Source organism: Phocoena phocoena, chromosome 3 (assembly GCF_963924675.1).
Source record: "Phocoena phocoena chromosome 3, mPhoPho1.1, whole genome shotgun sequence".
Lineage (NCBI taxonomy): Eukaryota > Metazoa > Chordata > Mammalia > Artiodactyla > Phocoenidae > Phocoena > Phocoena phocoena.
Window position 1 is genome coordinate 84,492,927 of NC_089221.1, and position 12,765 is coordinate 84,505,691.

Sequence of the window (12,765 nt, forward strand, 5' to 3'; positions counted from 1 at the left end):
AATGTTATAATTTTTAAAAATATGAATTTTATCGTTAAGATGGAAGGTACATTTCGAAAATATTTCGAAAACCCAGTATGATATTTGTGTTGTGACGTTCTAACGCGCATTAAACATTTCTAATCTTACTTGAGGAATAAATGGGATTAGAAATCAATTAGGGCGGGGTCTGAGGGCGGTGCGGCGCCGCGTGGGCGCGCACGCGCCTGAGCGCGCGCCCGTGCGCGGGCGGGATGCGGCGATCGCATCGCTTTCCGCTTCGGACGCGCGGTGGGTCTAGCCGGTGTCTGTGCGGCAATAACACGTCGACCCCGCTGCCCGCCATCGTGTCCGCCGTCCGGAAGGCCTTCGCTGCGGTGATTTTCCTTCAAGGATTGGGAGACACGGGACCGGTTATGTCTGTAACATTAAATATGAACGTGGCCATGCCTACTTGGTTTGACATTTATTGGGCTTTCACCAGATTCACAGGAAGATGAAGCTGGAATTAAGCAGCAGAAAGTGTAAAATCTTTGATAGAGCAAGAGGTGAAGAATGGCATTCCTTCTAACGGAATTATTTTGGGAGGATTTTCTCAAGGAGGAGCTTTATCTCTGTACATGGCACTGACCACAGCAGAAGCCGGCCGGCGTCACCGCTCTCAGCTGCTGGCTGCCGCTGCGAGCTTCCTTTCCACAGGGTCTTATCAGTGGCGTGAATAGAGACATTTCTATTCTTCAGTGCCATGGAGATTTGGATCCTTTAGTTCCCCTAGTGTTTGGTCCTCCACTGCTGAAAGGCTGAAAACCTTGGTAAATCCAGCCAATGTAACCTTCAAAACCTCTGGAGGCATGATGCACAGTTCATGTCAACAGGAAATGATGGATATCAAGCAGTTCATTGATAAACTCCTACCTCCCATTGATTGACGTCACTAAGAGACCTTGTGGAGAAGTGCACACCAGCATCATCCTAGAGTATAAGCTTTTTCCTGTGCCCGATCTTGAAACCTCTGATGTTCGCAGTGTTAAAATGTTTTGCAAATACACACCAATGACACAGACTAAATGAATCTCCTCGTGGGAAATTTGTGATCTGTTAAGTTTCTATCTATAATATGATCCAGAATATACTAGTATTAAAATAGGTGAAGCAGCTAGCTTCTTTCTCCCAAATGTAATTCAGCTAAATAATAAAATACTGCAACCAGATTTTTTATTACATCACTTGAAAATTATTAGTATGCTTAATGAAAACTTGTTCAGGTATAAATGAGCAGTTAAGACAGGTTATGCATGCTTTAACTTAGACTCTGGACTTATTCCCAAATTTGTCACTATGCAGTATCTGCATTTTTATATATGTGTTCACATGTGCTTAATGATTATAATACATAGTAAGAATGTGTTATTACATTATTCCTAATTATAGGGATAATGCTTCTAAGTGTCATGGCCCTTTTATTTTGGGGACCAGGTTTTTCTTTCCTGAATATAATTTCTATTTAATATTCTTTTTCCTCTCTAGAAATGAAATATGTTCTTTCTTTTTTATCCTTCATAACAGACCAAATATTGCCTACTTGCCATAAACATCTGCTGTCAATACATGCTGTAATTTGACATTCTGAATCAGACATGATGGCATTGAAAATGTATTTATACTTGTAGAAAGAAACCAGACATCCCTTCAAAGTTTCTGCACTACTTCTTAAACTGGACCTTTGTCTGCAGTTTAGGCCTGCAGAGTTACTAGAATCTTCAGTCCAGGTAACGAGAATAATTCTGTGGTAGTATTTTTCTGTAATTATCTGGAAGAATAATTAGGTCATGTTCTAGTATGTTTTGAAATATTTAAGACTGATCTTACAAACTGTCATTTCTAAGATGATTTGCTCTAAGATGATTTGCTCTAAGATGATTCTTCTCGTAGCACAGAGTTTTAGTTTACTTATTTTGCACATAGGTTTGAAACCGACTGCTATAGGAAATGAACAATCCCATTCAAAGAATCTGCTTTACTTTTATCTGCCAATGGACTTATTTGAAATTTTCACTGTAGTCAGAGAGGATCTTTTTAAGTTAGTTTTTGTGCAAACATAAAAGTAGCAATTATTTGATTTTAAATAGATTTTTATGGTGTAGTTACCACCCAGGTTAATATGTAGCAAAAATGTATGCTTGATATTTCTGAACTGTTGTTAATTTTTTTGCTGTATCCCAACTGACCAGAACACTGTTAGGAATGCTTTATAAATGGGTGCTACTTGATGATGGAAACGATTTTGTATGGACAGTATAGGATGTTAATAATGAAGCCATATGTTTATGTCTGGATTTACAGTTTTTAAACAATCATTTACTAAGTCATTTTGCTTTTATCTTTAAGAATATAAACTATTGTTTCACACATATCAGCAAGATCTAATTTATGGCAAGAAATATTCTGTTGAAATGTTGTGCTGTAATGTGGGAAAATGTAAATCTTTTTCATGGTTTCTATCAGTGTGAAATAAAATTTAATTTTGACTTAAAAAAAAAAGAAATCAATTAGACATAGTCAAAGTTTAGTTATTTGATTTAGAGATTGGGGTTCATTCCAATCCAGTGTTTGATTAGTTGATGTGCAATAGCTCGGCTTGGTGGCACAAAGAATGCCTGCTGCTTCCCTTTGGTCAGAACATCCACAACCTAAAATACACCACAATAAAACATATTAGGATTTTAAAACTGTCTGTCATACTTAAATACTATTTCTATGCTTATACAATTCAACTAAAATGTAATGACTTTTACAGTGAATAACAACAGGAGAAAGTAATAACATCTATATTCAACATGCAAAATTTAGTGCACTATTTTTAGTTGCTTCATTGAGTCAGTGATTCAATTTTTAAAATATTCCAGAAAGACATTTTTCCTGATGAAAATAAGGTTATGAAAAAGCAAAGTATATGCTACACATTTATTTTCAAAGTGAAAATCAACTTTTGGAAAAAATTCCCTTTTATCCTTTTATAAAATTCTGGAAAAAAAATCTAATTTCTACTTTTTTTGAGGTTGAGCGTAAAATAAAATTAATTTTGTGTAAGTGAAGTCACTAAGGATTTCAGGTCTTCACTACTGTAGAGTATCCATCTGTTTTCTATACAAAGACATTGGGTTATACAAAACACAGACAAGTAATTTATCTTTCATTGTATTACTTAAGGATGAGTTTTAAAAAGTTCTGTGAGTGTATCTGTTATACAGTTTCGTCAGTCTTGTCAAGTACATTTAAAATGAACAAGAACTTTTCAAAACTTATATGCATTTTTACTGATATTTTTGGAGTTACTTGCTTTAATGCTACAAACTAAAATATGTCTAATAATAATATTCCTGCTTCTCATCTCTGAAATAATGTTCACCCATTTTAAGGCCACTGAAAGGTATCATTAATCTCAAGGAATGGCATTTGAAATGAGAAAACGGCACAGAATCATCATTACTAGAGGAATCTCACAGAAGGAGTTAACAGTGGACACATCAATTACATTGTAATCCATGAATGATGAGGGGGCCATAGCCATTCATTCAACTTGTTGAAAACATGTATCCTTGCTACATGCCCAAACCAACAGAGTCAGAGAATCAATAGAAGAAGGAAATTAAATTGAACTTCACCTGTTCTCTAGTGAACCAGCGGGCATCCTCTATTTCATTCTTGTCAACTTTAATTTCTGTAGACACTGCCACAGCTAAGCAACCAATCATTAAGGAGGAGGGCATAGGCCATGGTTGACAAGAGACATACTGAACACGGCCAACTTTGACTCCACTTTCTTCTTCTACTTCTCTCCGAACAGCATCTTCTATTGTCTCCCCTAACCAAATGGGGCAAAAGAACATGTAGCTGATGAACATACCCTGGACATTTTGTGCTCCAAATGGTTCAAACATTCGGAAAACACTTTGGACAGAAACCCAATTCAAAGAATCAGAAAGCAGAAGCCTAAAACGAGATTGGAATTCAAGAAACATTATTTCTTTTTTTTGGTGGTACTCGGGCCTCTCACTGTTGTGGCCTCTCCTGTTGCGGAGCACAGGGTCCAGACGCGCAGGCTCAGCGGCCATGGCTCACGGGCCCAGCCGCTCCGCAGCACGTGGGATCTTCCCAGACCGGGGCACGAACCCGTGTCCCCTGCATCAGCAGGCGGACTCAACCACTGCGCCACCAGGGAAGCCCAAGAAACATTATTTCTTATATGACTACCTACAGAATCAAAATGCCAAGAAACTTTTCATTTCTTAAAGTTCTAAATTTGTTATATTTTAAAAATTATAACATCTACGACTATCCAGCACCTACTTACTGTTGGCTAAACACTATGCAAACGCTTTATATATTTTGTTGTTTATGTAGCTAACCTTTTCCTCACTAAAATCTCGAAACATTTTTTTATGTTGTCAAACAATTATTGCAGATAACTTTTTTCCAAAGAGTTAAAAACTACAATTTTAAAAACAGCATACAATGAAACTCATTATTTTTCTCTTACCAAATGATTATTTTTCTCTATATAATTGTTGACCCAGCTATAATAAAGTGATGCCTATAAATGTAATTTATATTTCTGATTTGTTAAAACTGAGAATTAGAATAAAGGGAATAGTTTCTAAGTTAAATTTATCTGAAAGTTTAGAAATAGTTTGCTATTTAAATACAGCTTTCTATTTCAAATAGATTGGTAAATTTCCTATATTAAAATTAATTTATATTCATAAAATTAGTGAAAAGATAACTCATAGACTAGCATAAGATATTTGTAAGACCAAACTAAATAAAGATTAGCATACAATACATATTTAAAACCCCTAAAATCAATAAGAAAAAAAGATCAACAACCAAAACAAAAATAGGCAAAGAAGCTAAAAATGTAAAATTCAGGGGAAAAGAAACTGGATGCCTAATACATATCTGAAAAAAGATGCTCCATCAGCAGGGAAATAAAAATTAAAACGACAATGACATAACCATTTCATAACCATCAGAATGGCAAATAAAAATCTTGATATTCCTAACTTGGTGAAGATGAGGAATAATAGACATTTCATGTACTTCCAGAGGGAGTGTAAATTGGTAGGAACACTTCAGAAAACAACTTGGCAATATGTGGAAAAGATTAAGATGCTCATATTCTATGAGCTAGCAATTCTACTCTCAGATATACACCCTATGGAGGCTTATACCACTCCTTGCAAATGTGTACAAGGAGTAGTTCAAGAATATTCACTGCAGTGTTGTTTGTAATAGTAAAAGCTTTGAAATAAACTAAATGTCCAACAGCAGAATTGGATAAATGAATTGCAGAATATTCATAAATGGAAGGCTATACAGCAGTTAAAAAAAATGACCTAGAGCTACTTAGAGGCAGCACAGAAATTAACAGCATGGACTCAGAGCCAAACTGCCCAGGTTTGAATCCCTGCCCTATCACTTACTAGCTGTTTGATCCTGGGCAAGTTATTCAGCCCCTGTACCTTAGTGCCCGATCTGTAAAACTGCTGAAATACCACCTACTTTATAAGCTTGTATGAGGATCACATGATTTAATACAAAGAAAGCCTTCAGGAAAGTGTGGCACTACATATGTTTAGTACTATTATTATCTATCAATGTAGATTAATATTGGAAGTTGAGATTAAACGTGTTAATTAGATATATTAATTCATTTATTCCGCAAATATTTACTGAACTACTACAACATATCAGGCATATGCTCTAAAGGTTTAGGATAGAGCAATAAATAAAACAAAGTCCTTGCCTTTATGGAACTTACATTCTGGTACTAGCGAATAATAAACAAATAAATAGGTAGATAAATAGATAAATACATACATATATACCATGTTAGGTGCTGATGAGTGCTGTAGGGAAAAATCAGACTGGATGACAGGGATTGTAAATGCAGGGTGTAGGGCTAACTAATGTATTTAGGGCTATCAGGGAAGGCCTCTCTGAAACGGTGACAATTGAGCCTAGTACAGAAGGAAGTGAGGTGTATATCATGCAGATACCTTGGGTAAGGGCAATATATGAAAGATATATGAAAGAGCAAATAATGAATTTTTAAAACAAAACTATTCCACTGGTAAAAATAAAAATTATATCATCTAAAATACACAGAAAATATTTTAAAATATTCCAGTTTTATAACATGATAATTTATCAGAGATTATTTCTCAAATGCTGTCCAAACTTTTTATTTAGAAATTATAAGTTAAATGAAAATTACTATAAAAATTATTAAGAAAAGGCTTACCAGGTTCAATAAATCCAGCAAGGCAGGTAAACATGCCTGGAGGAAATCTTTTCTGCCTGCCTAAAAGACATTTGGTCCCATCTGGATGAATAACTTGCATGATTACTACTGGATCTGTTTAAAAAAAAAAAAAAAATCAGATGTATGAATGACAGGAAAAAATAATTTAGACTCACTGTGTAAAGTCACTGTCTAGTAGGATAATAAAAACATGCATCTCCTGTAAGAACAAGACTTTTGTCTAGTTACAAGAGACTGTTTCTTTCTGCCAGGAGACAGAGTATTTCAGGAAAACTGCATAGAATATTGTCAGTAAGCTAAAGAAAGATCATTTTTGTCTTCTTTCTCATCTTAATAGCAACATTCATTGTGTATTTATGGTATGCTAGGCTTATTTTTATTTTTTAATTAGAAAGAAGTTTGAGTAGGTAATACATGGCATGGAGAAAATTCAAATTTTACCATAGCAAATGTACTGAATTTCCCTATTCCTTCCATCGCAGTCCTTAACAAAATGTTTTTAAAAGATAATGTGGCTCTATGATTGAGTTTAATCCATTAAAAAAATTACTTTAAATAATAGTTCCTCTCTCGAGAAGTCACTAATTCAGTAAATTCGCCTCACTAGATCACAACTGAGAACCGGTAATCAAATGTAAAAGGCTCCTAAGCAGCAAACATATATGTCACTAAGCCATGCACTTTACTCCCAGGAGACCTCCTCAGGTGTTGCTGAGTCTATCCTTTTTTCACACAACTTTAAAGGGCTGGGTTATCAGATTTCTAATTCCACAGCCAACTCAAAGCACCAATTAGGAGGAAAGAAAGTACAGGCAGACACCAGCAGTAATGAGAAGCTAGCTCCAGGCTCTACTGCTTTGGTGATGCCACAAGCAGGTGCTTTGAAATCATGTATCTCAATGCATCAAATTCATGCTGATTAACCTAGGGTTAAGAAGGGTAGTAAAAGTCATCAAAGTATGTAATACTTTAATAATTATACTCTTAATAGTTAAATTAAACATGCTTTCAATAAAAAGGTAAGCCCCTCAGCAACTCAAAATCTTGTCTTTCCAGAATGCCTTATTCCCTAAGATTTCCAGATGGCTGAGGTTTCACTGTAAAAGAAAAGGCTTACCAACTCTTGGATATGATGTATTGTGAACACCATGGAGGCTAGGACAGTCTTCTTTTAAGCATACTCTTTTATAGCCACCTTCTTCAATTTTAGTTGCACTTCCACAGGTTGGGCAGAACTTATATCGACTGTGCCAGGCGAGGACAGATCTTGCTTGAGCTACAACCCCTACGAGAGAAGCAAGAGAAGTTTTACTTCTGTGACAAATTGTAAACAAATTAATATAGAAGTAAAATATTCTTAGGTCATAATAAAGATGTACACTGTATTTTCTGAATAGCTGTGTGCTCAAGGGTTTTATTATTCCTATTTTTATGATCTGTATCTTTCTTTTAAAGTAAAAGATTTAATTCTACAGATGACAAATGAAAATTAGATTTACCTTTAATTTGGACTAATAAAATATTGTCTCTCATATAACTCTCATATAAGATAGCTATACTGGGACTTCCCTGGTGGCTCAGTTGTTAAGAATCCGCCTGCCAATGCAGGGGACATGGGTTCGATCCCTGGTCCACGAAGATCCCACATGCCGCAGAGCAACTAAGCCTGTGCACTACAACTACTGAGCCTGCGCTCTAGAGCCCGCAAGCCACAACTACTGAGCCCGCATGCCACAACTACTGCAACTTGCGCACCTAGAGCCCATGCTCTCCAACAAGAAAAGCCACTGCAATAAGAATCACGTGCACCGCAATGAAGAGTAGCCCCCGCTTGCCGCAACTAGAGAAAGTCCACGCGCTGCAACGAAGACCCAATGCAGCCAAAAATAAGTAAATAAAATAAATAAATTTATTTTAAAAAAAGATAGAGGTACTAACATCTGTATACACTGTATTAGTTTCAGCATTTACTATAGGTGATTTGTAAATTTTGGATATGCATGACTCTAGCATATAGTGACTTTACAAATAGTGACTTTACAATAGTGACTTTTATAAAAATACACTACAGTTCTTAACTTAGATTTGGGCCATAACTAGGCCATTTCCTAGCCATTACTAGGAAACTGTAGGAACCCATCTCTACTTTCCTTGGGACTAAGACAATACTGGTCTGTGTCACTGTGGAACATATTCTGTTTACAACTAGAAACTACATAGAATAATTTTTAAAAAATATTGTGTTTACAACTTTTGTGATTAACTTTGTTTATGACAAAAATGCCTAATAGAATAAATCTTAGAATATGTACACTTTGTCTACAGCCTTTACCCTGATACTTCAAAAAAGAATTAATATGGCCTGACCAAAAATACTAGAATTGGGGCAATAAGCGTAGAAATGCTACATTTCAAATGCCTGACAAAACCTCTCTCCTAAAATAGACTATTCGGTCTAAGGATTTTGGAATAAACAAAACAATCAGAAACAGCAATAACAACATTTTAAACTAGGAAAAATGCAATTAATAAACCATAAATAAAAACAAACGTAACACTGAAATTCAGTGAACCATAGGCAACATTAAATATCTGCCTGCTCTGTTACTGTGTATTATGTAATTTACCTCAAGGTATCGCATGATTTCAGTATCATCACAATACAAAAAGCTAACATTTGGGCTTCCCCAGTGGTGCAGTGGTTGAGAGTCCGCCTGCCGATGCAGGGGACACGGGTTCGTGCCCCGGTCCGGGAAGATCCCATACGCCGCGAAGCGGCTGGGCCCGTGAGCCGTGGCTGCTGAGCCTGTGCGTCTGGAGCCTGTGCTCCGCAACGGGAGAGGCCACAACAGTGAGAGGCCCGCATAGCGGGGGGGGGGGGGGGGGGAAGCTAACATTTACTGAGTACTTACTATGTGTCAAGCACCTGGCAAAGGTCTTTACATACATTATCTTATTTAATGTTTAGAGCATAGAGCAACACTATAATGTAGGTACTATTATTATCCTCATTTTTGGGAGGAGGAAACTGAGGCAGACAGAGGTTAAGTATCTATGTAAGGTTACAAAGCAGCTGAGTAAAACAGCCTCGGTTTTCTTACTAGCTTTTTTTTAAAGATCCTTTTGATCTTAAAATTATATATACAGCTTCAAAGAAAGGATATTTTCTTTTAAAAAGTGTTGTGTTTTTTCCACAGATGTGGGGAATAAAACATACCACCCCAGATTTTGGGATGAGTGCTAAGAAGTCTCTGGAAGAGCCTACCAGATCGCCTAAGAGAATGTGGACATTGAGAAGTGACCCCTTCCTCACCTCTCATTAACTCATCAGTCTACTGTAATATACCTTCTATTCCACTGACACTCCTCTCATCAAATTCATCAACAGCTTCATGTTATCAAACCAAAGATTCTTTAAAAAAAAAAATCTTTGTCATCTTACTCAAATTCTCAGCAGCATTCAATATATTTGACTACTAACGCCAAGAAATACTTTGCTCTCTTGGTTTCCATGAGCACATTCTCCTGTTTTCTTCTTACCTTATGGCCGCACTGTCAACATCATCTTTGATGGCTCCTCTCCTATCTGACCTCTAAATTTAGGGGGATTCAGGTTCTTTTTTTTGCTTGCTCTCAACTCTAAGTAATCTCAGAAATTTCCTGGGATTTAAATACCACCTTTGTGTTGATGACTGCCATACAGGTACATTCCAGTTCCTCTCCTTAGTTCCAGATTCTATTTCCCTTCTCTGAAAGTTAACATGCCCAAAGTGAAAATCTTGATTTACTTCAAGTCTGTCCTGCTTCCCTCACTCTACCCATCATTCTATATTATTTTATCAAGAAAGAGTACTACTATCTACCAAATTACTAAAGTCTCAAACTTAGCAGTCATTCTTGATCTTTTCTTTCATTATTATATACCCCATACCCACTCCATTAGCAAGTACCGCTGATTTGCTCTCCAAAATATGTCTTGAATGTACCACTTTTCCTCCATCTCCCCTATTATCATCTTAACAACTCAGACGTAGTCTAGGTTACCAGCATCTCTTTCTCACTTATAAGTCTCAACCTACTGTTCAAGCCCTATCAGTTCTACCTCCTGAATATCGCAAACTCTCCCTTTCTCTCTACTCCACTAATCCAAGCCACTGCAATCTCTTACCTGGGCTACTGTAATCTCCAGTCCCCTCTTAATAGGACTCCTGACTTCCACACTTAATTATCTACAGTTCATGATCTACAAAGCAGCCAGAGTGAGGTTTTTTTTTTTTTTTTTTTTAAACCTAGGCCAGGTTATAACATTTAAATGGAATTTAGAATAAAATCCCTCATTCTTACCATGATATATATGACCCCACATGAACTGGCATAGCAAGCAACAGACAGCAAAGCAAAACAGTCAAGGTCTTTGCCATTATGCTCAGTGTACAGCAGGCACTCAATAATCATTCACTAAAAAATCAAGTGAAACCAGTATGCATTAGGGTTAATTCTGGGGAAACTAATCCTGGCTGATTAAAACTGCTGTAACCACCCAGGAGAGTAGTCCTCTAGGGTGAGAACTTTAGGCAGTTTCTAATGAAGACAGCCTAATTTCATTGCTTCCTGGAAAGAGTGTGCTTCCTAGAAATTGTGGATACATGCAATTTCAATCCAGTACCAAAAATCAGATTATTACCAATACAAGTAAACAGTGTTCACTTCTTACCAGCTTCTTTTTCTTTCAATTGCAGAAGAGCTGGCATTGGAGGATGAAGAAAATAGCAATTTTCATGTCTTTGCTTAAATTCTTCAGCAGCAACAGGATCTATATCTAAAGCAAACCAGGCAACCAACGCATCTTTTTCTGCATCTTTTTCTTGTGAGACTTCCCCAGCATAATTAAATAACTCTTTTTTCATTTCAAGTTCTACTCCAAGGAAAATCAAGGTGATCTTCTCAGGCTGAGCCAAATAATCCTTTATATCTGTGTAGTTCAGCTGACAAAGCCTGACTTCCGGCTGTTGGAAACTTTCTTCATTGCCACCTAGAGTAACCAAGGGATTTAAATCTGAGAAAAGGATATAAACTGTGGCTGGATGGCTTTCTTTTGCTAACAGCCAGTCAGAATTATTTCTTTTTTCACTTTTCCGGTCCAGTAGTGTCTTGCTAAAATAATTTTCACATTCTTCCATTTCACTGGTTAGGAACCAAGGCTTCTTCCCACCTTTAGCATTAGCTAGTAAATTAGCTATATGCTTATAACCCCAAAATTTAGCAATATCCAGTGCAGTCTGCCTTGATTTATTGATAATGGATCTGTCGCACCTATGGATGGAAGCAAAAAAGTAAAGAAACATTTTCTTCAGTATTTATTACAATATTTCCAGATGTACGTGATAGCCCCTCTATTTAATAATTGCATATATTTCTTTTTGTTTTAGCACATAATATACTAATGGAAAGGTAAAAGAAACAATCATAAATGATTAAAAGTTAGAGACAGCAGATATTTAAAATTTCTGGAAGATTATTTATAAAATAAAAAAAGCATACGTTTTATGTGCTATAATGAGATATTAAATTTTTACAAGGAGTTTTCTATAGTCATAGTGGGTAGATTTACACATTCTATTTGGGAGAAAAAAATTAATTTAACTCAATTTCTTTGCTGTTAAGTATGAAGAGTTAATTTCCCAATTAAAAAAAGTTAAAAAATTTTAATTAGAAATTACGCTATTATATAACAAGACTGTTCAATGAGTTATTTACAAGCCCAATGTTATAAATATGGCTATAAGAAAAATGTAAAAGAAAATACGTAAACCAGAAATTAAACCAGATACTCCTTCAGGTGGTACAGCCTAAAATGTTTACCCTTTCTCAAGCAGAAACTGGACAACATCTGGGTGCCCATTCCTTGCAGCATACATTAAAGCAGTCCAGCCATTTTCAGAAGTTTCATTGAGAAGAGATGGAGAATGACTGAGCATTACTGTTAACCTGGCAATATCTCCTTCTGCAGCTGAATAGTGAAATTGGGATGTAATTTCTTGGTTTGGACTTCTTTTTACAGAAGACATTTCTTCCTTAAAATAGGAAAATGGGAAAAAAAACTCATTTGCAATTGCTTTCTTGTATCAATGATTGACCATTATCAGGGTGCTGATATAATTAGAATATTAGTTATGGTTCCTAAAACAATATACTCTTAAAAAGGTAACTAGTAGTCAACTGTCATCACAGCATACATTTCAAAACTGTTATCAGTTGAGAATTTTAAATATAATTCAATGTGGGGGATGTATAAAATAATGTATAAAGAACTTTGGTGGAATACAGTTGAAGGGGGTGACATCATTGGGAGGGGGAATAAGGTAACAGACATTACAAAGAGGAAAGTGTATTTCAGGCAAACCAGAGGGACTTCAATATGGATCAGGGCATGAGGGGAGTTAAAGCAAGCAGACAGAAAT

The 12,765-nt window shown here is 36.1% G+C and overlaps 1 protein-coding gene and 1 pseudogene across 2 annotated transcripts; one reads left to right on the forward strand and one right to left on the reverse strand.

Moving 5' to 3' along the window:
* The first annotated feature begins 413 nt into the window (after nucleotides 1-413).
* LOC136121009 (acyl-protein thioesterase 1 pseudogene) lies at nucleotides 414-908 on the forward strand (annotated as a pseudogene).
* Nucleotides 909-2,528: 1,620 nt separating this feature from the next.
* NUDT12 (nudix hydrolase 12) lies at nucleotides 2,529-12,372 on the reverse strand. Of its 2 annotated transcripts, none has more exons than XM_065874967.1 (6): nucleotides 12,221-12,372; nucleotides 11,019-11,617; nucleotides 7,422-7,589; nucleotides 6,284-6,397; nucleotides 3,645-3,844; nucleotides 2,529-2,669 (listed from the first exon to the last, which is right to left on the reverse strand). In XM_065874967.1, exons 1-6 carry the CDS (start codon nucleotides 12,370-12,372, stop codon nucleotides 2,559-2,561), a joined length of 1,344 nt encoding a protein of 447 aa, XP_065731039.1. In that variant the 3' UTR covers nucleotides 2,529-2,558. The 2 variants fall into 2 exon arrangements, with proteins under 2 accessions (XP_065731039.1, XP_065731038.1); XM_065874966.1 differs by having other exon boundaries at nucleotides 12,167-12,372.
* Between the last annotated feature and the right edge of the window lie 393 nt (nucleotides 12,373-12,765).

Bases quoted from the DNA above. Each gene is read 5' to 3' on its own strand.
- NUDT12 (XM_065874966.1), bottom strand. From the start codon at position 12,372: ATGTCTTCTGTAAAAAGAAGTCCAAACCAAGAAATTACATCCCAATTT. The intron at 11,618-12,166 runs GTAAACATTTTA...TTCCATCCATAG, and splicing joins CAGTTTCTGCTTGAGAAAGG to GTGCGACAGATCCATTATCA. The intron at 6,398-7,421 runs GTAAGCCTTTTC...TTTTTTAAACAG, and splicing joins TACATCATATCCAAGAGTTG to ATCCAGTAGTAATCATGCAA.